The sequence below is a fragment of the Macaca mulatta genome, chromosome 11, assembly GCF_049350105.2.
Source record: "Macaca mulatta isolate MMU2019108-1 chromosome 11, T2T-MMU8v2.0, whole genome shotgun sequence".
Taxonomy (NCBI): domain Eukaryota; kingdom Metazoa; phylum Chordata; class Mammalia; order Primates; family Cercopithecidae; genus Macaca; species Macaca mulatta.
The window spans coordinates 77,257,440-77,284,705 of NC_133416.1; the positions used below are offsets into that span (position 1 = coordinate 77,257,440).

At 35.8% G+C, this 27,266-nt stretch overlaps 1 protein-coding gene across 3 annotated transcripts in view; it reads right to left on the bottom strand.

Annotated features, from left to right (window-relative positions):
* LOC144332960 (uncharacterized) overlaps positions 1-27,266 on the bottom strand; it is a 130,428-nt gene that overhangs the window by 62,819 nt on the left and 40,343 nt on the right. The window contains exon 3 of one of the 3 annotated variants that reach the window (XM_077954724.1): positions 17,595-17,613. The exons of the other annotated variants lie outside the window; for them this stretch is intronic. Within the exon in view, the coding sequence (XP_077810850.1) occupies position 17,613 (1 nt within the window). The 3' untranslated portion in view covers positions 17,595-17,612. Of the gene's footprint in view, positions 1-17,594; positions 17,614-27,266 lie in introns of those variants that run through there. 3 annotated transcript variants of the gene reach the window in all.

A 27,266-nucleotide genomic window follows, 5' to 3' on the forward strand; every position in this document is an offset into this window, starting at 1 on the left:
ACAATCCACAGGATAATGTTGGATTAAGTCAGTCTCACCCATATCTAAGGTGGCCTCAAAGAACTAAGGTAATATGTGAATTATACAAGTTATGTTTGAGTGGTTTCACTAAAGAAAAAAATATTACATTTGCTTATAATATGGAATACTACTCTGAAATTAAGTTCCAAAAATAAGATTCCTATACACAAGAAACTATTAATATATGATGAATCCATCTTCCTTTTCTTTTTATCCCTTTAGATAAATAACTGTTGACAAATCTTTTTTAAAAAAGTATGCTCAAGAAAACTAGAAAACATTAAGCATTTAGGCACATTAATGAATAATTTTATCAGTCAAACCTGAATATTCAATGTGTCCTGTCAATCCTTCTAGTTGTCCTTGGTAAGTTTTTGTTTCCAATCCTGACAGCTATTTCCAAATCTTCACTGGTATCTACAAGCCCCCTCCTGATTCCCTACTACCTATCCTTACTTTTTGCAGATGACTCAGCTTCTTAATTAATAAACTCAAAGGCATTAGATATCATGTTCCTAAACTTCTTTCCCACCCCTACAAATATACATGCATCTACACAGATCTAATTTCATTTTAGGATTAGTTGTCTATCCTTATATGCAGGGCCAGTCCCTCTAGCTGTGCCCTTGATCCCAGACTCTCTCACCTCTTCTTGGCCTTACTACCTCTCTCTTTCACCATGTGAAATTTTCCTTCTCTACTAGCAGCATGCTCTCAGATGATAATTAGTTTCTCTCATGTTAAAAAATCAACTCCTTAATTCATATTCCTCCTAATACCACCACCTATTTTCTCTTCTCATTCAGACTTCCAGGCATAGTCTATATTTTTGTCTTCACTTTCTCACAGCACATTTATTCTCAATTCAGTTCAAGCTAGAGGTATCACATTACCTGATTTCAAACTATACTATAAGACTACAGTAACCAAAACAGCATGGTAATGGTACAAAAACAGACACATAGACCAGTGGAATAGAATGAAGAAATAAAACTGCACACATACAGCCATCTGATCCTCAACAAAGACAACAAAAATGAGCAATGGGAAAAGTTCTCCATATTCAATATATTTGTTCATTATAAATATTGTTTAAGTGTCATCTTTAATTAGCTACACACTAACACTTGTAAAACCGTTGCTTATAAAACTATTTTTTTTAATTTGTTCATTTCCTAGTGGCTGAATTTTAGAACTTTCTTCTTTTGAATGGCCTTCCTCACATAATTTGTTTGCTGCTTACAATAATAGAGTTGATATATACCACAAGAGGGCTATCCCAAATCTATAAAAATGTTGTATTGTAATAGAAAATTATTGGGCTGCCTAGCATTCATTTATCCATATGGAAGCAACCTTATTTCCTTTAGGGGAATAACTTCTAACCCTATGAACACAATCTGGTAGGACTAACATATCCCATACAGGATATCCCTGTATAACAAATTAGGCTAGATAATTATATTCTCTTTTTTCCAGAATATAATTTTAAAAATGTATAGCCTTTTTATTATAAAACACAGATATGGAAAAAAACACAAATGTATGGTTTAGTGAATTATTACAATGCAAACAATCTTTCAACTACCATCTACATTAAGGACTTTTTCAGCCACTTCAGAACCCCTTCATTTAGCTCATCCCAAAGACTATTCCCTCCTTATAAAAATCATCATCATCCTGAATTTTATAGGTTTCTTCAATAAAGACAATGATAACCACAGGCCTGAAGATATTGGTATTTTAGGCTTTGAGGAACATCTTATAATCTAGTTCTGTTGTAAATGATCTCCAGATAGTTTTGCTATCTAGCTGCTTCCTCTAATTTTATGCAAGAATTCAAGAATATTAAAAAACTGCAGCCACCTCAACACCTTCGTCCCAGAATTCCTGAAATTGGAATCTTGAGTAGATGAATAAAGATTTTGAAAACAGTTGAACATCTAGTGGAGATGTGTTAACTAAAATTTTGCTGATAAAACTTTCCTATAGTTCTTGTTTACTGATGCCCAGAGTTGCCTTGGTTCTTAATATCCTTCTGACAAATGTCTTTTCACTTAAGTTAGCTAGACAGCTTCTTTTGTTTGAAAACAAAGAACCCAAATTATATTGAAAATCTTAAGTAGTAAACTTGTTTCAGCTCCAACATTTAAAGATCTCAGAAGTTGTCTTTACAACAAGAACGATCTGAACAAACTAAAAAATCAAATGACCCTTCTTGGACCCATCATAGAACTAATGCTTTGGATCAAACCACCATCCTGAAATCCGCAGAGGCACATTCTCCCAGAGAAATAGAGCAACTGATATCTGCTTAACTTGGAGCAGAAGCCGCTGGAGACATAAACTGTTAGAAACACTTAAAAGTAATAGTTTTGATAAATTGCTGGAGGCTGAGTGTAGACTAGTCTGAGAATAAGAAACTCCTGGAGACTGCAGGCCTCACACTTTTATGGTCTTTCTGAGTCTCACCAAATTTTCATCGTGAAGATCCCAGAGAAATTCACTCTTGGTTCTGGCTGGAAAAGAGGGAGTTTGAAGGGGATCTATGTGCAAACCATATGTAGATCCTTCTCCATAACGAAGACCTACTCTCCAGAGAAAACTTCTTTGCCAAAGTATAATTCTGATAACTTATCCCAGGTGGGGAAAAAGAATTCCTGCCCACTACAGCCCCTTTTGGCATTCCTATTTCATTTAAGGGTGGGGAGAGAGACCATGGTCAACTGGAGACATGCCTAAGGAAATAGATTGACAACATTGCAGCCAGAGAGTAGAGAGTAGGGAATAAATGCTGTAACACTGAAAAAAAGGACAGAAACATTGGTGAAGGCCATAGACTCAAGGCTTAGCCCACTAAAAGAGTGAGAATCAATCAGAAAATTATAAAGTGCTTCTCCTCCCACATACCCTACCACCAAACAGGCAAGTCTCAAATATAATAACAGTGGAATATAGCTGAAAGAACTGCAAGATACAGACTGTCTTTGAAGAACAGTACATATGAGGTACATATGAAGAGTGCAGACAAAATAAAAACAAAAATCCCAGAACGCTAGAGAAATTTGAAGTCTCTGATTCCTAGCCAGATTGACATACATCCTTTTACTAAAGTCCTGTTTGCCTCAGTTCCTACTACCTGATATAACATGTCTAGCTTTTAACATAAAATTACAAAACAAGCTGAAGTCAAGAAAAAATAGTCTGAAAAAATACAGCAACCATAAAAACCAGACTCAGTTATGTCACAGATGTTGGAATTATAAGATAGGAAATTTAAAATGTATGTTAAGGGCTCTAGTGGGAAAAGTAGATAAACACAAGACCTGATGGTAATATAAACAAAAATGATGGGAATTCTCCAAAATAATAAAAAAGAAATGCCAGAAATAAAAATAGAGTGACAGGAATGAAGAATGTTTTCAATGAGCTCATCAGTAGACTTAACATGGCTGAGGAAAGAATCAATGACCTTATAGATAAATAGTCCCATAGAAAATTTCCAAACTGAAATGCAAAGAGTGAATGAAAAAACACAGAACAGAACATCCAAGAACTGTGTGACAACTGCAAAAGATGAAACATACATACAATTATAATATCTGAAAAAGAAAGAAAAAACAGAGCAGAAGAAATATTTGAAGGATTAATGGCCCATATCTTTCCTAAATTAATGATGGCCACTAAACCACAGATACAGCAAGCTCAGAAAATACCAAATAGTATACATATGAAAACAGAAAGAACCTATACCTAAGCATATCATATTCAAATTTCAGAAAACTAAAGACAAAGGAAATCTTGCCCAGACTTCACCAGTACAATATACATCAATGTAACAAAACTGCACTTGTAGCCCTTAAATTTATACCAAAGATATTAATTTTTTAAGCAAGGTGGAAAAAGCACCTTACATATACAGAAAAACAGATAATAAAGCATAGCAGACTTCTCATCAGAAATGATGCAAGCAAGAAGAGAATGGAGTGAAATATTTAAACTGTTGAAAGAAATAAAAATCAACCTAAAATTCTGTATTTAGTGAAATTACCTTTCAAAAATGAAAGAGAAATAATCAGTAGTGTGGCAGAATATTGGAGAGATCCAAAAAACCTTCCTTCCACAGAACATCTAAAAATGTTCTATAAAATTAAAGATAGTTCACTTTAATTATTGAATGAACCTGCAATAAACTAAGAGAAATCCACCAAATATAGGACTGCATCAGGAACACAAGATCAAGAAGATATGAAAACTCTGAAGCCAGCAAATTCTTGGCCAACTCTGAATCATGGTAGGTTAGAGCTACTGTGCAGAAGAGAGTATGGGAACAAAGATCATGCTGCATAAAGGTGGAGCCCTGGAAGACCTAGCATCTCAGGGAAAGAGTGAAGTAGAAAAGAAAGCAACTTGACCTTGTAATCAAATAGATGACCTGTCTCAGCACTGGCTCTGGATAAAAGTTTGTTTGTTTGCTTAAGTCTCTCCACAGAAAACTGTGACCTTTTTCTGAACCTCACAAGAATTTAGGGCCTAAATCTACATTAATGGAAGGTTGAAACTTAAGTGGAGTTGGGTGTATTGTGTTTATAGGCCCCTCTCCCTAGAGGAGTGTACACTTACGCTAGCTTCAAGGAATTCCTACAGATAAAGTTCCAAGTATTATTTAATAACAATTTTCAAATCACAAACACAAAAGAAAATAAGCCATCAGAAACAGGAGTAAACAACACAGTGAATAATAAGACCCTGACAGACTTCAGGTATTGAAACTATTAGATTAAAAAAAAATTGTTAACTATGTTTTCAGAAATATAACAGGGGTTGACAAATATGAGCAATGAAAAACAAATCAATGAGACAAAACTCATCAGGAAAATTGAAAACTAACCATACTGAACTTTCAAAAATGAAAATGTAATGAAATTTAAAACTCAATCAAAAGGTTAAAAAGCAGATTAGATACAGCTAATTAGAATTAATGAATGGATTATAAAATTGAAAAAATATTCAAATTGCAGCTCAGAGAGACAGGTATAGAGAGGTTTACAAACATAGAATATAGAGTGAGAAGAGCTAATTAGCATTCCAGGAAGAGGTAATTCAAATAAGGAGAAGCAATATTTAAAGAAATAATGACTAATAATCTTAAAAAGTTGATGAAAGACATCAATTATCAAATTCAGGAAGGTCAACAAATCCCGAACAGTATAAATAAAAGAAATTCCCACCTCAAAATAGAGTGAAGCTGCAAAACAACAAAGACAAGAAGAAAATCTTAAAAGCAACTAGAAAGAAATGGTAGATTACCCAACAAAGGGGACACAATTAAACTGACAGCTTAATTTCTTAATAACAACAATGGGCCAGGTGTGGTGTTGTGCACCTGCAGTCCCAGCTACTCAGGAAGCTGAGGTGGGAGAATTGCTTGAGCCAGGGGGTTTGAGACCATCCTAGGCAACACAGCAAGACCCCATTGCTTTAAAAAAAAAAAAAAAAAAAGGAGTCAGAAGATAATGAAATAATATACAATTGAAAGATCTTCTGAGAAGGAAAACAAAATAAAGATACTATCCAAAAAAAAATTGAAAACAGGATTTAGCACCAAAGGACTTTCACTGAGGGAACATGAAAAGAATGTACTTCAAGAGGAAGCCAACTGATTCCAGTAGGATGTACTGAGATGCTCTTCTTAAGAAGGAATATTGGAACTTCACTAGAACAAGACACTAATGATCCTCAGGACCACATTTACAGAAAATTGTATTTATTTCTTCCAAACATGATTTTAGATTTACATATATTTGATTTTGCCAAGAGGTTAAAAATTCTGTAAGAACCTGGTATGCTTTCCAGGAAATATACTTTTTTAAAAAGTGTTTTTAAAAATGTTACTAACAGGATGAATATAGTAGGAGAATATTTTATATTTCTGTAGTCCAAGAGACTTGCTTCTGGCTAACAAGTACATTTCTGGGAAAGCTTGCTCAATCTGAATGAGAAAGCAGAGAAAAGAAGCAGTCAGATCAGCAGGAAGAACAAATGTTGCAAATGGAAGAAAACACAGACAGATGGCTCAATCTGTGTTAGATCACACTGAACCATTGTGAAGGCAAGTAAGGACATTAATTGTTCAGAGCATGCACATAGTGAAATGGGAGGAAATTATTCATTATTTGCAGATGGATTTCTTGATACTCTACAGAAAGACTACTAACATACCTGCATAATGCTGTCCCCAGAGGAAATGAAAAGATTTGACATTTTCTCCAAAAATCTGTTTTAGTTTCACATTTACAAAGAAAGGGTCTTCATTGAACTATTTATCCTTATGGCTATTTTTATGGCTTTTTCATTGGTTTAAAGCTGAAAATATTAGAAAAATTTGGAGTGATTTGCTTACTAAAAAGCCATATTATAAGTCCTTATTATTTCAACTGGTGCCAGATAATACTTCAGTAATTGTCATAAAAAATGTGAGAGCTTTGTCAACGGCAACAATTGTGAAGAAAACAATAGTTTCTCTTATTCATGCCACATGAAAAATTAACTTTTCTACTTTTAACATCCTCGTCCCCAGGAAGATTTGACCTCCAGAGCCAAAATTACTATTTTTAGCTACATTTATCTCAGCTGGGTATCAATAGAACCCAGTATTATCTAACTAATTTACATTACAGTGTTTCTAACTAATATTCCTTCCAGGGTTACACTTTTAAAAGAATTCTTCTTAACCAGAATGAAACACTTATTGGTAGAATGTCCAGCAACTGGCAAATCTCTAAACATCTACTCTAGCAAGGTGGCATGTCAAGTCATTTTAAAAAGGACATATTTTGAGGATAATTGGCTAGCTATTTGGAAGAAAAGTGAAATTAGATCCCTACTTCAGGCCATAGACAAATACAATAAAAGATTTATGATTAATTATCATAAAGTTAAAAATTCAAAAGAAAATATAATAGGAAATATTTTATTATTCTTTATACTAAGCCTTATGAAACAAAGCTAAATAAAATTAAGAAAAATATTGAAACTTTGACTACATAAAACTTTGTGATTTTTAAAATTTTAATTTAATTTATTTTAGAGACAGAGTCTTGCTCTGTTGCCTAGGCTTGAGTGCAGTGGCACAATCATAGATCACTGCAACTTTTGTTTGTTTTATTTTAAGTTCCAGGATACATGTGCAGGATGTGCAGGTTTGTTATGTAGGTAAATGTGTGCCATTGTGGTTTGCTGTACCTGTCAACCCATTGCCTAGGTATTAAGCCCAGCATGCATTAGCTATTTTTCCTGATCCTCTCTCCCCCTACCCCACCCCACCCGACAGGCCCCAATGAATCACTGCAACATTGAACTCCTGGGCTTAAGTGATCCTCCTGCCTCGGTCTCTCAAAGTTCTGGTATTATAGGCATGAGCCACTGCACCTGGCCTCTTCATAAAATTTTAAATATCATCCAGTAAGAAAGAGCACATACAAAATTAAAATTATGAATGAGAAATTGAAAAGATATTTGTAACATATTTGATAGACAAGGAAAGCCAGTAAAGGCAGTGTTTAAGAGCATAGGCTCAGAAATGAGATTGCATAGGTTCAAATATTAACTACACCACATTCTTAGTCTTTTGACCTTAGGCAAATTATTTAACCTCCTTAGGCCTCAAGTTTCCTCATCTATAAAAAGGAGATAATAATAAATCTATTTTCTTGGGTTAGCTGAGAACTATTATAATTGCCCATGATATATCAAAGGTTAATTAAATCAATAAGATAAGTGGAACTGATCCACTAGATACTGAACAATAATAAAAACCTATCTATCCATTTCATCTTATTTTCAGCTACTCCTTGGCACAAATCTTACATATCAAATTGTCCTGGTCCACATTCTCTTTAAATTGGGTATATATTTCTGTGATGGTTAATTTTGGATGCCAACTTGACTGAGTTAAGGAATACCCAGCTAGTAATAACTGGTAAAGCATTATTCCTAAGTATGTCTGTGCAGCTGTTTCTGGAAGAGATTGGCATTTGAATCAGTGGACTGAGTAAGGAAGATCCACCCTCCCCTGTGGACGAGCACCATCCAATTGGCTTAGGGTCTGGATAAAACAAAAGGGCAGGATAAAGCTGAATCTGCTCACTCTTCTGGAGCTGAAACACTCATCTTCTCCTGCCCTGGCACATCAAAACCTCAGGTTCTCTGATCTTTGGATACTGGGACTTAACCCAGCATCCCTTTACTCCCTCAAGTTCTCAGGACTTTGGACTTGGACTGAGCCATGCTGCCAGCTCCCCTGGCTCTCCAGCTTGTAGATGGCATATCATGGAATTTCTCAGTCTCCAAAGCAATGTGAGCCAATTCCCATAATAACTCTCTTCTCTAATCTATTAATATTTACCTTTCTATCTTATTGTTTTTCATTTATCTGGAGAACCTTAATAAAACTTCCTATTGCATACCTTTAATCTCATCATCATTATCTCAGCCTAAAATTCTCCTTGCAGTCACTGGAAGTAAAATATTAATATCACCCATATTTTAAATTCAAACTCAAATCCTGCTTTTAGTATATTATTAATCAGCCAAAATGCTGCATTCTCTCTCTGAATTTCTAAGGAGTCTATAATACTAGTTTCTACATATAATCAAATATTGTTTTGTTCTTTCAGTGTGGTATATGTACATGTTTTATCTCCTACAGAAATTTGTAAATTTTCACAGGCAAGAATCTTCTTCTACTTTAACCTCACAGTGCATAGTAAGTACTTATTGCGGAAATGTTAAAAAAAATTTTCTATGTTTTCAATAACATTGGTCTGCTACAGGGCAATCAGTGAGAATGTATATAGAATTCCCATACCCATAATCTGTTCACCACCACCACCAACTGCCGCCCGAAACCTTTCCACTACATATACACTTAGAAAAAGAAACAAACATTTCCCAAATGGCATATGGTTCCTTTTGTTACTTGCACTTAACTAATAAATATATGAGATATGATCTGTGCTACATTTTTAGCTGAAAGGGTGAATGGGTGGAAGAGTTAAGCAGGCTACTTCAGTGTTTAAGAGAGATGATGGTGGCTTGGGCAGGATGGTAGCAGAGGAGGTCAAGAGATGGGATAAGGCTGGGCGTGGTGGCTCACACCTGTAATCCCAGCACTTTGGGAGGCCCAAGCAGGTGGATCACCTGAGGTGAGGAGTTCGAGACCAGCCTGACCAAAATGCGGAAACCCCATCTTGACTAAAAATACAAAAATTAGCCGGGCGTGGTGGTGCATTCCTGTAATCCCAGCTACTCGGGAGGCTGAGGCAGGAGAATCACTTGAACCTGGGAGGCAGAGGTTGCAGTGAGCCGAGATCGCACCACTGCATTCCAGCCTGGGCAACAGAGTGAGACTCCATCTCAAAAAAAAAAGATGGGATCAGACTCAGACTCCAAATACATTTTGAAGGTAAAGGCAGCATATTTGCCTGGATATAGTGTGAGAAGAAAGGTCAAGGGCAAGATCCAGAATGTCAACTGCATAGCTGACTTCAGAAAATAACCAGTTCAAATCACAGCAAATGGATGAAGAGGTGAGGGCACAGATTTCCAAATGAGATGGGCAAAATATCTCTGTTTTGAATACTTGAAAATTATATTAGTGGGCATATAACAGATTTAGTGGAGCATATTTAAAAATTAAGAGTAGATACATAGAAAATGAACCAATAAACAAACCAGGCAATTATTAATCTTAGGAAAAAAATAAGTATATAATAAAAGGTATAAAAGCATAGGTTTATTTAGCTTTGCAGGGAACAATATTTTCATAGTATTAATAATATAAACAGAGTAATTGATTTAGCAAAATATTGTGATATAACTCTACTGGTAGGATGAGAGGAGGGGGAAAAGTACAAAAAACTAAATAAATCCTTATTTGCTATAACAGGAAGTCAATAGATAAAGTATAAAATTGTCAGATCAAGAAATAGGATTATGAACATATTATTCAGACATGGAGGTAAATATAGAGGATACTGCTAAAAATAGTGAAAAATGATACCTCATAGGGTAAGGCTAATTTTAACATGAATAATTACAGTTAACTGGAACCTCAGAGATTGTTTGTTTTTAATTTTGTATTTTTTAAATTATACTTTAAGTTCTAGGGTACATGTTCACAACAAGCAGGTTTGTTACACAGGTATACATGTGCCATGTTGGTTTGCTGCACCCACTAACTTGTCATTTACATTAGGTATTTATCCTAATGCTATCCCCCCTCTCCTCCCACCCTGTAACAGGCCCCGGTGTGTGATGTTCCCCTTCTTGTGTCCAAGGGTTCTCATTGTTCAATTCCCACCTATGAGTGAGAACTTGCAGTGTTTGCTTTTCTGTCCTTGTGATAGTTTGCTCAGAATAATGGTTTCCAGCTTCATCCATATCCCTACAAAGGACATGAACTCATCCTTTTTTATGGCTGCATAGTATTCCATGGTGTATATGTGCCACATTTTCTTAATCAAGTCTATCACTGATGGACATCTGGGTTGCTTCCAAGTCTTTGCTATTGTGAACACTGCCTCAGTAAACATACGTGTGCATGTGTCTTTATAGTGGCATGATTTAAAATCCTTTGGGTATATACCCAGTAATGGGATTGCTGGGTCAAATGATATTTCTAGTTCTAGATCCTTGAGGAATCGCCACACCGTCTTTCACAATGGTTGAACTAATTTACACTCCCACCAACAGTGTAAAAGTGTTTCTATTTCTCCACATCGTTTCCAGCATCTGTCGTTTCCTGACTTTTTAATGATTGCCATTCTAACTGGTGTGAGATGGTATCTCATTGTGGTTTTGATTTGCATTTCTCTGATGACCAGTGATGATGAGCATTTTTTTCGTGTGTCTGTTGGCTGCATAAATGTCTTCTATTGAGAAGTGCCTGTTCATATCCTTTGCCCACTTTTTGACGGAGTTGTTTGTTTTTTTCTTGTAAATTTGTTTAAGTTCTTTGTAGATTCTGGATATTAGCCCTTTGTCAGATGGGTAGATTGCAAAATTTTCTCCCATTCTGTAGGTTTCCTGTTCACTCTGTTGGCAGTTTATTTTGCTGTGCAGAAGCTCTTTAGATTAATTAGATCCCATTTGTCTATTTTGGCTTTTGTTGTCATTGCTTTTGGTGTTTTAGTCATGAAGTCCTTGCCCATGCTTATATCCTGAATGGTATTGCCTAGGTTTTCTTCTAGAGTTTTCATGGTTTTAGGTCTAACATTTAAGTCTTTAATCCATCTTGAATTAATTTTTGTATAAGGTGTAAGGAAGGGATTCAGTTTCAGCTTTCTACATATGGCTAGCCAGTTTTCCCAGCACCATTTATTAAATATGGAATCCTTTCCCCATTTCTTGTTTTTGTCAGGTTTGTCAAAGATCAGATGGTTGTAGATGTGTGGTGTTATTTCTGAGGCCTCTGTTCTGTTCCATTGGTCCATATCTCTGTTTTGGCACCAGTACCATGCTGTTTTGGTTACTGTAGCCTTGTAGTATAGTTTGAAGTCAGGTAGTGTGATGCCTCCAGCTTTGTGGAACCTCAGAGATTCTGGTTCAATAGGTTGGAGTAGGCTCCATGAATGTACATTTCTAAAAAGCTCATTCCTAGCCTGGGCAACATGGTGAAACCCTCTCTCTACAGAAAATACAAAAATTAGCCAGGCATAGTGGTGCACACCTGTGGTCCCAGCTAATGGGGAGCTGAGGTGGGAGGATCGTTTGAGCCTGGGAGGCAGAGTTTGCAGAGAGCTAAGATCATGCCACTGCACTCCAACCTGGGTGACAGAGTGAGACCTCATCTCAAAAAATAAATAAATAAATAAAGGCTCACTGGTGATGCCAATGCTACTGCTCTTAGGTCCAAACTTTGAGAAAAACTGTCATGGAAAGTAGAATTAAGGAGTTAGAAACAGTGGAACAGAAGACACCTGTTTTTTCATTACAATTATTTTAGTAGAGTCGTTCTCAAACTTGGGTGCTCGTTGGAATCACCTGGGGATCTTGGAAAACTACTGATGCCTAGATACCATCCCCAGATGTTGTGATGTAATCCATCTGAGGTGCAACCTGGTGTTGGTGGTTTTAATAGCTCTCTAGGTGATTTCCATGTGTGGCCAAGCTAGAGAACTACTTTTTAAGCACAATTTTAAGTATGTGCATAATCCAATTTTTAACATTAAAGTAATTATCTGTATAGTCTGCATGGGAGTGGAAAGACTGTCAGACGAAGAGCTGAAGGACATGGGATTATGTCTGATATGATCCTCTGCCACAAGCCAGCTCTGTATCCTTGGGAAAGTCACCAAATCTATCTGGGCTTCAGTTTCCTCATGTGTAAAATTATGATGTTGGACTAGCTATTCTCAAATGTTCTTTTCATCTTCACATTTTTATGGATAATTGCTATAATGCTCTATGCTATAAAAGTGTGCAGCAACAAAAATACTCCATGTGATACCAAGAGTAATTATTATTATTTAGAAAACTATATTATAAATAATTTTATTATTTTTAAGTATCTTTTTCAGATATACATACCACTTTTCCCCAGTGCCTATTTGTTTTACTCAGTACAATAATCAAATCACCCTGGAAAACAAAGATGAAAACAGTTGAGATTAATTTATACTTGATTTCTCTAAAACATCATTTGCCAAATTGCACCCAGGAAGAGGACAAAATAGTCCACCCTTGGGTTATTGTAATTTATTTTCTCAATAGTGATAATGAGCAGATTCTGACCCTTCTACTGGCCTCATACGTCTATCTACAAGGAGTACCCTTTTGCAAGATGTCCACCTCTAACTAACTTTAAAGGGGCAGTGTGTGGTCATAAAATTTCAGGCATATGAAAGTACAGAAAGTTCTCAGCTAACATTGTCGATAGATTTTTGGAAACTGTAACTTTAAGCAAAACAACAGATAACGAAACCAATTTTACCATAAGTTAATTGATGTGAGAGTTAAGTTCCTATAGCATATTTTGGTCACAAAAATATCACCAAACTTCTAAATAAAAACCAAAACCGTTCTAATATTAAACATTAAAATAAATATGAGCTATGTATAAATTTTTAAATGATTAATAAAAACAAGTAAGATAATTACTTACCCAATTATTCCAGCTCAGATGGCTGGAGCCTATTTTGGCAGCTCAGGGCACAAGGCAGGAACCAGCCTGGACAGGATGCCTTTTCATCACTGGGTATACTCATACACACACTGACATCCAAACCCACCCATACTAGGACCATTTAGACACTCTAATTCACCTAATGTATGCATCTTTGGGATGTGGGAGGAAGCCAGGTTACCCAGAGAAAACTCATGAAGACATGGCGAGAACTTACAAACTCCACACAGACAGTGAGTGGCCTTGGCTGGAAACAATTTTTTTTCTCTCATCAATGTTATAATGAAACCATGTTGAAGAAAATGAGGTTATTCAAGGATCTGCTGTAATTGGATTGGTGGCTAAACTCCCTGGTGACTCCTCATTACTGACAGGTCTTACCCTGATTTTCCTGGAGGCCTAGAATAATTGTGCTATAAATTCTCAATCATGAGGCCGGGCGCGGTGGCTCACCCTTGTAATCCCAGCACTGTGGGACGCCGAGGCAGGCGGATCACAAGGTCAGGAGATCCAGACCATCCTGGCTAACACGGTGAAACCCCGTCTCTACTAAAGATACAAAAAATTAGCCCGGCGAGGTGGTGGGCGCCTGTAGTCCCAGCTACTGGGAAGGCTGAGGCAGGAGAATGGCGTGAACCCGGGAGGCGGAGCTTGCAGTGAGCCGAGAACCCAGCACTGCACTGCAGCTCCGGCGGCAGAGCAAGACTCGTCTCAAAAAAAAAAAAAAAAATCTCAATCATGAGTACTAACAAAGAGATTTGGGGAATGAGGATTGATATAAATAATCCATGGGATTTTATATTGACTTTAAAATGCACCATGTAGAGAGAACTTCCAATTTGTCTTTAGAATTATGTTTTCCTTAGAATAATTTAAAATCAGTTATCGTTTTTTGAGTCAATAAAAGATAACTGATGTTACGTAGGTAGAGAAGGAAAACTGGTCTGACACAACAAAAATTAGTTGCTCATAATTACAGATGGATTATCAAGAGTAAGTTATTTATTAAAATAAACATATTCATGCACATGTGTGTTTGTCCATGACTTTGACCTCCTGCCTTTTAAGGAACTTTTTTGCTCAGATGGAAATCATAAGCTAAAATAAAAGGTGAATTCTAAAATGAAATGAGGTCAGAGCCATGTGCCATGATTTTTCAGGTAGTTAAAAATGAACTGAGAATTCACCATCTGGTGAGAGGCATCTTGGGGAAGCAGTCACCTTCTGTTGGAAATAAATGAAAGCTTGTTGAGCTCTTTATTCTTAGGTAGTTGTGACCATGTTTTGCTCCTCCACTGAAATGAGCTCAACTTTTGATCTCACACTTTTAGAATGGATATTCTTAGCTAACACTGAGACTAATCTAATCAATTAATTTGTGCCAACAGAGAAGTTGAAGGAGACAGTCCCTTCTCTCAACGCCTAAGTTTGCCTTATTTTTCTAAGTAAAATAAGAACATGTTATCAGAAGTTAAACCCTTCTAGTCTACTCAACTAGAAACACTAATTGATAAATTTCAGGTGAGGTAGGAGAGAAGCTCAGCAGGAAGAAGAAAGATTGGTGGTCTAGTAGGATCTTGCAACTGCCGTGAAATCACAGCATCTATGCATAAAGACTAGAAAATACACACTTACCTTTTAGTAAATGTGCTACTGAAGTGAACACTACACTTACTTTTAGAAAGCAGTTTGTAAATAGAGGTATCAGCTTTGTTTCTTTATAGAAAATCTTTGAGCGTCACTCAAAATAATTTTGAAAGAGATTTATAAATAATATTTTAAAGGTAACCTCAATGAATGAAAATAATGCTAACTCATAGGTGTATAGCATTTATAAATACTTTCAAAGACTGAATTTTATTCTTCATAACAACCGTGTGAGATAGGTAAAGTAAGTAAAAGCATTATTTTACAAATGAAGGAACTGAGATTCAAAGAGATTAGAGTACTAGAAATGGTATAGCTAGTATATAATGGAAAGAGAGGGAGGTGAAAGGGCCTATATTCAAGCAACTATAATTATAACCACCACCACAATTTACTGAACACCTACCATGTTCCAGTGATTATGTTAATCATTTTAAGGATATTATTGCATTTATTAAAATACTATTTCCTAAAAGAAAATAAAAAGTAGGACAATTTCTTGCAAAAAATTTTTAATTCAGTAAAACAACTTAAGGCAGATGATGATGATGATAACTATCATTTGTTGAACAGCTATTTGCTAGACACTGTTAGGCACTTAATCTAGATTTTATCTAATTCTCACAATTACCCAAAAAGATTACTATTATTTATTTCATTTTACACATCAAAAATATGAGGGACAGAGGGATTAACTGACTTGATCAAGACTACACAGCTGGTAAGTGATGGAACATACCATATGTGGTAACAAACATTGGTTACATGGAATTATTTACTCTTTCTTCTTAACTGTCATGAAAACTTACCTATCATAGACCTAACTACATAACTGGTATTTTAAACAATTATTTTTGTTTCCCACAATTTTACTTAAGCTCTTTGATATGGATAATCTTTCTCCTACCCTTGGATTAAAACTCAGGTAAACCCCGTATTTTTTCTGGCCACTCTTGGGTAAAGTCCTATGATCATGTTAAGTAACAAATACAGTCTGAGTATAGTAATTATAAGTGTACAATATAATGATCAAAACTCCAAAATTGTTTTAATGTTAAAGTCTTCCTGCCTTTTGCAACATGGGCCAGCAGAAGCTGGACACAGGCAAGTTGGAAGTGAGTGCAGTCCTCCTTCCTGTCCCTGCTCTGTTTCCCCTAATTTATTAACTACGATTTTTTATTTTCTGTTTCCACCAGAGTGAAAATTGGGATGGGGAGGGGAGAAGAAATAAAAGGATGAGAAAGTTTTTACATGACTGTTATTGTTGTAAGGTGACTCTGTGCTCTCTGGGACTGGAAAACATATAATTTGACATTTTTATCCCCCCATGGGCCATTTTTATTGGCTCTTTGGAAATCTCTGTTGAGGGCCTCTCAACTTCCATTGTCTTGATCTCGCTGAATGGATTTTATTCTGGCAGATAATTCTTCTAGAATCTTTCAGCTCACCTCCACTTCCTTCCTTCTGAGGTCCCATCACCCTTCTAAGCAGCACCATTGAACAGAATCTAATACAAATGCAATACAAACTGAGACAGATTGCCTCTAAAGCTAGCCATAACACTCTCTCCTCATCCCCTTGCTCTTTTGTAATGTGGTTTCCACTTTTCCCATAAGGAGATGAAGTCTATTTTCCTTTCTTTTGAAACTGGGACCATCCCAATAAAATGCAGCAAAAGCTATGCTTTGTGACTTCCAGGTCTACATCTTAAGAGATCTTGTAGCTTCCATTTTTGCCCCTTTGGAGTTCTGAGTCATCATGCTTATTAGTCCAACTACCCTGCTGGAGAGAGAGGCTCAGCCAGATCCCAGGTGTTCCAGCCATGCCAGCTGAGGGACCAGGTATGGAGTGGGCATTTTAGATACCCCAGGAACACAGAGAAGAGAGATCCCAGCCAACACCGCAGAGACAAGCCAGCCCTGATCCTACCCCAAATTGCAAAATTGTAAGCATATAAATTATTGCTTTTATTTTAACCTTCTATATTTTGTGGTAGTTTTTCTTTGTTTTTTGGGGGTTTTTTGGCGTTTTTTTGTTTTTTTTTCAGCAGCAGTATATAACTGATAAAAGGCTATCTGGTCTACAGTAAACACTCCTGTATTCCTGATCACACATACATTGGGAGGGCAGAGAACTCTCCTTCATTTTGCTGCTCATGTTGTTTGTCAACCCATCTCAAAGATTTCCTAAGTAGAGTCAAACAGCAATCCAATAAAGTTAAACATATACTTAACATATTGACCCATAAATGCCACTCCTAGCCCAAGAGAAGTTGAAGACATGTTCACGTGAAGACCTATTTACAAATGCTTAAAACAGCTTTATTCATAATTACCAAAAACTGGGAGAAATCCAAAAATTCATCAACTGGTGAATGGATAAATTGTCATACATCCATAAAATTACTGATGCATGCAACAACATGAATGAGTCTCAAAAGCAATATGTTAATTGAAAGAAGGAAGACACAGAAAGCTACATATTGCCGGGTGCGGTGGCTCACGCCTGTAATCCCAGCACTTTGGGAGGCCGAGGCAGGCGGATCACAAGGTCAGGAGTTCAAGACCAGCCTGGCCAACATGGTAAAACCCCATCTCTACCAAAAATACAAAAATTAGCCGGGCATGGTAGCGCATGTCTGTAATCCCAGCTACTTGGGAGGCTGAGGCAGGAGAATCACTTGAACCCAGGAGGCAGAGGCTGCAGTGAGCCAAGACCACACCACTGCACTCCAGCCTGGTGACAGAGCAAGACTCCATCTGAAAAAAAAAAAAAGAAAAAAAGAAAAAAGCTACATATTATACGATTTCATTCATATGACATTCTGAAAAAGACAAAACTAAATGGGCAAAAATCAAACGAGTGTTGGTTAGCATCTGGGAGTATGAGAAGGGTATTAACTTCAAAGTGGCACCAGATAACTTTTTTGTAATGATGTGGTATTTTTTACATGACTGCATACATTTGTCAAAACTCATACTAACTTAAAAGGTTAATTTTACTGTGTGTATATTATACCTCAATAAACCTGACTTAATAAATAAAATCCACTAATGCCCTTCAACCATGGTTAACACATATCAAGCTATATAAGTGGTCTTATGGAAACCCCTGTCACCGGAATTGAGTACCAGGTTCCCCAATCCATTTGGGTGGTGAAGGTTGGTAATTACGGTATAGCATAGCTCTCTAAATTAATCATCCTCAAAAATCTCTTCAACCTTCCAAAAAGCCAAATATTTTGTGCTTTTTTTTTCTTCTTCCCAGAGACAGGGTCTCACTCTGTTGCCCAGGCTGGAGTGCAGTGTGGTGCAGTCACAGTTCACTACAGTGACTACAGGCACACACGAGCATGCCCAACTAACTTTATTGTTTTCCAGATTCTTTTTAGAGACAAATCTCACTATTGCTCAAGCTGCTATCTAACTCCTAGCCTCAAGTAATCTTCCTACCTTGGCCTCCCAAAGTGCTGGGATTATAGGCACGAGCCGCTGCTCCTGGCCTTTTTATGCTCTTAATAAGGATGAGTCATCTAACATATTCTTGACTATTTCCTTTGAAAATTTGCATCTGGATTATCATATCCTCTGGAATGTGCTCTCTGTTGTATCTTGGTGTCTCAACTGAAATTTGTGATATTTATATACATTATTATAAAGTAATGCTACATAGAGAAATATGATTATTTTTATATCAGTTTCTAGGAAATAATTAGCTACCCACATATTTACCATTTGAAAAGCTCTTCATTCTTTCTTAAATGTCTGAATTTCCATCTGTTATCATTTTCCTTCTGCCTGAAGAACTTCCTTTTGTATTTTTTGCAGTGTAGGTCTGCTAGCAATAAACTCTCTTGGTCTTCTTTTGTCTTTACTTTTCATTCTTTCCTTTTAGAAATTCATAGTGAGCATATAACATTACTACTATCTAGGCATGTCGCTATTCAGGTTTTATGAGGTTTCTGTGAATAAGTGACTGTTTCAGCAATGAGTAAACACAAACTGAACAAAACAAAACAAAACAAAATGTATACTTTTAAAATGTATTTTGCTGTTCATCAAAGGTTTAGGGGGAAAGGAATCCTGCTCTGCTATAACAGACTAAAAAAGTCTTCTAAATCCCTCTGAGATAAGACCACATTTCTGAGAAGAAAAGTTAACTTCCTCACTGATTTTTAAAAATTATGTTTTGTATTCTCTAATTCTGGAGCAAGTTATCAATAGATGTGTTTTTTAGGATAATTTGCAGGACTTCATGAGTAATTATTAATGAGTTTTTGCTTTTTACAAGTGTGTGTGTGAAGGTATGTGTTTGTATATATAAACCAAATTCAATGCACAATAATTTTTGAGTAGGTAAATGATTGTCAACTATTTTATTTTATCCCTTTACAAAAATTAAAAATTTTTCTCTAATGGGATGAGTTTTACAATAATATTTAAAAATCAAGACACCTCAAATCTAAAAGATAAGGAGATTGAGGCTCCTTGTTTATATGGTGATTACCATTTTATAGATAAGAACATTGAGGCTTACAGATTTTATGTAACTTGCTTAAGATCACAAAGCTAGTAAGTGTTAGAGGTAAGAATCAAATCTAGGTTTATCATATGACTAAGCAAGTGTTCTTAACCTTTACGCCTCTGATTTCCTATCTTCTTTGACCTTACATCCTAGCAGTAAAAAACAAACAAACAAACATATTGGTACATATGTTCTACTAGAGTAACATTTTATGAATATATAATGCACATTGTAAAACATGCAAAAATGGAAACTATAAAGGGATAAGAAAACAGAAATAGAAATAGAAGCACCAGTGGATCATCTATTACATGTCCTAGGTACTGAGTGTCCACTCTAGAGAATGTTGCTTAGATTCTCTGAAAACTATTTGATTTTTAAAATGAAAATATTATTCACAGCTTTTGCCAAATCTAGATGTACTATGTTTGAACTTGTGATTTCCTAGGCAAGTACATTGCAATCTAATTTAGCAGGGAGACATAGTATAGAGTAAGAATAGCAACTGGAAGAGATTGCTACAGAAAGCAGGGTGAGATAGATTAGAGATGGAAGAACATTTGTAGACATTCAAACAGTAAGCAATCTGTGTTTGTGTACAAAATCAGGCTAATTAACAATTTAAAACGTAGTAGGTTAGAGTCCTTTTTATAATAGAAATACACAATAGTTAGGAATATATATACTGTTTATATAACATAAATAAAGGATATTACATATGTATATACAATTAAATGAAAGATAGAAAGTTGGTCACATTATGACCAATAGCAGCCATTATTTAAAATTGAAAATATGGTTAGAAATAACACAGGCATAGGAATGTTACCCCCCAAAAATCAACTAACACTGAATCTATAATTATACTATTATGTTAAACCACATCTTTAAACATAGAAAATCCATCAAGATTGTTTCACAATCATCTGCCTAGATTTCTTGGTCATTTATGTCATCTGATTTTCATGACACAGATAAAAGTCATATATTTGAAGAATGCAAGCTCATAAAATTATGTATCTGAATAAATTTTGTTTTTGTTTCTTCTTCTATTAACATTATTTTGTTACTCTTTGACTCCCAATTATATTTTCCTTCATCCTTTTCGGATTACTTATCTTTTGGGAATGATACAGGGAAGAGGAGAGGGAAGAAATGGCATCTCTAATATCTCAGGATCTTGAAATTTTATATAGCCTTCTACTTAGACTTTTACTCAGACTGATTCTTAAACTCTTAAGTTAACACATTTTAGGGTTTCTTTTCAAATGGAAAATTCAGACCCAAGGACTTGACATCTCTCTGTAGCAGAGACAGGTTCTCACAAAATGGTACAGTATACATCTATAAGAGCAGACTTCATGGGAATTTCCTAAGGAATTCCTAAGAAATACCAGCAAAATTTCCCAAGAAATACCAGCAAATATAATCATAATCATCTATCCCATTAACTAAAATCTCAGGTTTATCATATGACTACAGTGCCTAAACCCAGATATTTCATGACAAAGGATAATATATAGACTATCTTTTCTCCAAGCCTCATATTTCCTGTTCTTACTATGTATCTTTCTTCTTATAATGATTGTTTTAAAGAACCAGCTTTGAAGTCCTTTGAGATGTGACTAACCATTTCTGCTCTAAATTTTTAAATATTAATAGAAAATACTGTTTATTTGGCATTATTTGAAAGAAGCCAGTCTATGGAAAGAGTAATTGTGACCATTGTTTTATTCTTTTAATTTATCTCTTGTGTTAAACAGGCCATGCATTGACCATGCACAGAACATAACAATGAACATTGTTTTGATCACGAAAACTAGGCATTGAAAACCACCTTGATTTCATTAAGCTTAAACTTAATTTTACCCTTTGCAAAGATTCCAGGCAAACATGCATTCTCCAATGCTATATTTGGAGTGGGCATATGCACCAGATTTATTGCTTCTGCTTTTTCCAAGGCTGTAATAACTACATGACAAGTTATATTTTTTAATACCTAAATTACTCCTGAGAAGAAAACTCTGTGCCAAAAAAACTAATAGCTTTAATTCTTCATATCGATGACATATAAACTTATTAAATTACTATTAATTGACAGGCATTTAGCATATGGCTTGGTTTTATTTTTTGAAGTTTGTTCTGTGTTTCTTCATACTTCTTCACATTCATATAATATTAAACTTGCACCACAAACACCAACATATGCCATTTAAAACAAAAGTGAACTAGATACATCATTTATTATTCAGATTAGATATAATGCAGCATATACTTATTTACTCATTTTTATTTACACTCTACGTCCTTTCACAAATAATTTAGACAGTCACATGAAAATTTTAGCATCTACAATATAAAAACTGAGAGCCAAAAGTTTTTATATTTTGGCAGATACTAAATAATCTTAGTTAATTGTGGTAGACACAAACAGTGGTAGATACTAAGTAAAGCTACATTTTGCCATGGGTGATTGTATTTTAAAACTTTACCACATTGCTTTTAAAAAGCAATTTCTACTAAATAATAGAATCCTAGTGGGTATCTGAATCACCAATATAAATGAGGTTAATAAATGCATTATGATATGGCTTAGCAAAATTTAGTTGCTAACACATTGTTAGCTGCTTAAAGGGTTTATTTTAATAGCAGCTGGAAATATTAATCATGTTAAAAAGCAGTCATGAGGCCAAGCTGAGGCAGCTTAGAAGATTTGGCTCTCTCCACTTCATGCATAATTTTCATTAACCCTTAATGTTACTAAAGTAACACACAATCTTAGTAAAAACATTTCCTATGTAAATCTTGACTTAGCGCCTCCTTTCAGATTGCTTCCATAAGCCCTTCCTATATAGAACCTTTGGAGCCACCACTAGGATTCTGCAAAATCAGAGGTTCAAAAATGTCAGCCTCAGTTCAAATCTCTATTTACTGCCAAATCTCTTTGCTTTCAAAGAGTAACTAAAAGAAGAAAAACACTTTGAAGTTAAAGAAAAAATAAAATTCTGGTAATTGAATTGTTATGGGAGTGGAGAATGCATATTAAAATATTTGCTATAGACCAATGTAAAGTCTAAGTAGAGAGACACATGAACTTAGTATAGATCCAAAAATCATTACTGAAATAGGTCTAATATCGTGTCGGTGGTGTCTTTTTCAACAGCAACGTGTGTTTATGGTTTGAGTTGACTCAAGGTTTTGAAGTTGTTATGTATGTAAATACTTTTGTTGGAATTCCTTCACTTCTGTCCTTGGTCCATACTTCTTTTCATTCTATTCACTCTTCCTGGGTAATTTTTGATATTATCATAATTGTAACTACATCCATATCCTGTTAACTACCAAAATCCGGGCATTTAATAGAAACTTCACACACATATGCAATCGCTTCCTAGAATCTCCACTAGATATCCCATACATGTCTTCAATCTTGACCTGTCCAAAACTAAACTCCTGTTATCTTCTCTAAAGCTATTCCACCTCTTATAATTATTCCATTGTTGGCACCCCCATCCATCTGATCATCTGTGTTAGAAACTTTTAATCCTTTCTACCCCTTACCTCCCTACATCATTCAATCACCAAGTTCGGTCAATCTAACCTCCTAAATATTTTACAATTCTTTTTGCTTCCCTTGGCTACATTGGTAGAAGAATTGTCTTGGGCCACACATAAAATACACTAACACTAACAATAGCTGATGACCTTTTAAAAATCGCAAAATATTCTCTTAATGTTTTAAGCAATTTTAGAATTTGTGTTGGGCCACATTCAAAGCTGTCCTTGGCCACATTCGGTCCACAGGCCATGGATTGGACAAGCTTGATTTAAACTCTTAATGATTCCCTAGAGATTTGTGTACTACTTCCCAAAGTAATTGTCAGAACTCTGGCCCCAAAAGATTATCTCTGATAAGTATTTCATGGTCAGAAACTGTATAGTATATTCCTGTTTTGGAGATTCACAACATGTATTAGCATATTCAAATTTCCAAGAGACTCTACATTAAAGAAGTATTGTTGATATGTTTTCCAAACTTTTTCTCACAGAATTTTTCTGCTAGAAATAAATGATTCCATCAAATATCTGCTAAGGAAAGCTCTTTAACATGTCATATGAAGCCTTCCATGATCTGGCTCTGCTGCATTCTTTGGCCATCATTCCCCCGACTCCACATGTCCCACTCTATTCTATACTCCCACTGAAGCACTTTCTCAGCATTTGGCCCTAACTGAAGCTGCTGCTTCCCCTTCTATCATTCTTCAAGACTTGTTTCAAAAGTCACTTCCTGCAGAAAACTTTTTCTAACCCCTCCTATGTTTCCATAGCCTTCTCCATGCTTGCCTCTTTTATTATTACACTTACCACATTTTTACTGAAAGTAACTACTTAATGAATCTTTCTCTCCCCCTACTAAACCTCTTGAAGGAAGTGGTTATGTTTCTTTCATCTTTGTACTTCCAGCATAAGCACATGCTATGGCCTGAATGTTTGTGCTTCTACCAGGTTCATGTGTTGAAACTTAATCTCCAATGCAACGGTATTAAGAAGTGGGCCTCTGGGAGGTGATAAGTCATGAGGGCTCTGTCTTTATAAATGGGATTAGTGCCCATATAAGAGGCTTGAGGGAACCTGTCTGCCCCTTCTGCATGTGAGAACTTAACAGAGAAGACCATCTTTGAAGCACAGAGTGAGCCCTCACCAGGTAATAAATCTATTGGCACCTTAATCTTGGACCTCCCAGCTTCCATAACTGTGAGCAATAAATTTCTGTTGTTCAGAAATTAACCAGTCTATGGTATTTTTGATGTAACAGCCAAAACGAACTAAGACAGAGATATACTTGGCATTTAGCAAGGACTGAAATGAAATAAATAGTGCCTGGCTCATGTAGCAGGTACCCATAATTAAATGCCATAGACATTAGTTATTAATAAGTGATAAAAGGTTTTCCTCAACCATAAGCAATTATTTGAAAGTTTTTGAATATAAAATCAATGCACCCAATTTTGACTTTAAATCTCATGTATTCAATGAGTTCTTATAATCACCACTGTGTCTTCACAAACATTGTGGTGCTTCTTTCACTTCTCTGATATCAAATATGATGTTGTTCTATAAATCTGAATAGTTGTGGCATTTCATTGAGTTTATTTTTAAGCAAATATTTCAGATGGGCAGAACTGAGTAGGCAAAGGAAAGACGATGTGGTCAAGGATTCCCTGAATTGGTTCATAAAAGGATATAGTGAGGTAAATTAATGCTGACACAGTGCCCTCTGTCAAAACAGCCTGCTGGCCGAGGAAAATGATCACAAGCAGCATATGTGCCGGTTAGGGAAGAGAAAAGCAGTCCAGATGGCTGATTTTTAAGCAGCCAGACTTTTAGCAGAGAAAGGGGGAAAATTTGTATCCAGGTCATTCCTAACTCTGCTCCTGGGAGATCATCTAAAGTTGTTGCTTTTAAGTTCCCAGGAATTCTGACCCATAAATACTCACTACCTCATTGTAAAGCTGTGAGCATCCCCTTAAAACTGGAGACTAGATGGATGTTTACTAAAAAGTATGCTAAAGTATCCTTTATTCCTTTTGCTTCTGTTACCTTTTATGTCTCATCATCACTGATGATTTCTACTAAACTTGTGCAGAAAAATTAACCCCATACTTACTGGTGACTTGGTGAGTGTTTGTGTATTTGGATCCTTTAATTTCTCTGGGTAAGTTAGCCTTTAATTTAAATATCTCTTTCAATCTTTAATGGATTGCTTCTACCATGAAATACAGGTATCTGCTGAAAAGGACACCTCAATTACTCCCTCCAGCTGTGCAGAAAGGGTCCATTTCTTATCCAATGACATATGATTTCTGAAAGACTCTCTTATTTTATAGCAATCACAGTGCTGAATTTCATCATGCCATTACTTATGCAATTGAAAATAGACTGCTATGTATTCTCATAAAGACACTTTGCGAGAATTTTAACCCTATGAATTCCAAAATTGTGAGAGGATTTTAAAAAATTGAACAGCACTGGCTCTGGTCCCCTGGGACATCAAGAGTACTCACAAAATTTAGAAAGAGTCTCTCCTCAACTACCTGGCTATGGGTTGTTGCTGTGGCCTGATTGCTCTTTTCTAAACCTATATATTAGCAAGGCTTTATTAAGAAAAAAAAAATCTGTTTTTTTCTTTATAAAGCAACAGAGAAAAGCACAATAGACAACAGAGGGCAGAAAAAGCAATTCCTTTTATTCTCTCTTTTCAATTCCTTCTTTAATTTTTTCCAATTCCTCCTTTCAGTTTTTTTCTTTATGTGAGATCTGAGATCCTGAGGATACTATCTGTACCTTCACATTGTGCTCACAGTCATTTTATATGTAACTCATCCTTTTACATGTTTACTTTGATGCTATCTCCAATTTTATACCCAAAATGTTAATATCTCCAAAATAATAATGGAAATCTTTCCATTCTGATTTTGAGATGGAAGATTTATGTAAATGTGTATTAAGTACACAGTTCTTTTTGTTTGGGGTATTTTTTTCCTCCATTCAAAATTGTAATCTTGTATGGATTTGCAAACTATTATAACTCCCTCCCCCCATTTAAAAGTCATTATCATTTTCTATCTCTAGAATTTCGGGCGCCCATTTCCATTCCAAGCTATTAGGTTGCTTCTGAAGTGACATCCCACTGCATCTTCGTGGCATATATGTCTAAACTTGTATTTATTTTACTTCTCTGTTCTTGTTCACATTGACAATGCCTCCCAAATTAGGTCACCAATGGATTTCATTATCTTGCTGTTTGCCTTCTTTGAGTCAAGATATGGAATAAAACGTCCAATAAAGTAAATGTGACCTTATCCTAACTCCTATGACACTCAACCAGGCATCTTCACACAACAGATTCATTCTTTGTCTATGGCTAAGATATACTGCCCAAATCAGTTGAAGTCAGATTTTAAATGATACACATCATCCCATATCAAAAAATGCCTCAGGGCCAGGTGCTGTGGCTCATGCCTATAATCCCAGCACTTTGTGAGGCTGAGGAGGGCGGATCACTTGAGGTCAGGAGTTCGAGACGGGGCTGGCTAACATGGTGACACCCTGTCTCTACTAAAAATACAAAAATTAGCCAGGCATGGTGGTGTGCACCTGTAGTCCCAGCTACTCAGTAGGCTGAGGCAGAAGAATCACTTGAATCTGGGAGGCGGAAACTGCAGTGAGCTCAGATCATGCCACTGCACTCCAGCCTGGGCAACAGAGCGAGACTCTGTCTCAAAACAACAAAAAGGCCTCATGGCCCAAATAAGTAAACACCTACATTACCTTCTTTTGTTCAACAATTTTAGGGGGAAAATTATTTAGTATAGTTGACACAATCTACTTTTTATAAAAGACAATATGGCTTGCAATTCAATTCCATCTAATGTTTACACATTTTCTCCCAGTAGTTATATGAGACTTGCTAGGATTTTTCTTTGCTTGCTTGTTTTTTTGCCTTGCTTTGTTTCATGTATTTATGGGCTTTGAAGGTGTATATCTAATATCTGGACTTGGGGTAACTTTATATTGTGGAAAATCCATTAGATCAGCTAAGAGACCTGGGTTTTAATTCTTACACTGTTTTTAACTAGTTATAATCTTGGTTAAGTCAACCAAGTTATCAAGACTTAATTTTTTTCACCTGTACAATAAAGGCATTAGATTTGGATTTATTGCATCTATATGTGTTCTGACTTAAAAGCGCATTTTTAAAACTTAACCGTCTTTTGGACTGGTCTCCTAAGAGAAGACTGAACAGGGGCTATCAATGCAAATTGACTTAGGGGCCTTTGAAAGATCTATTTACCACAAAGCATCCACAAACCTCTGCCTTCTTCCT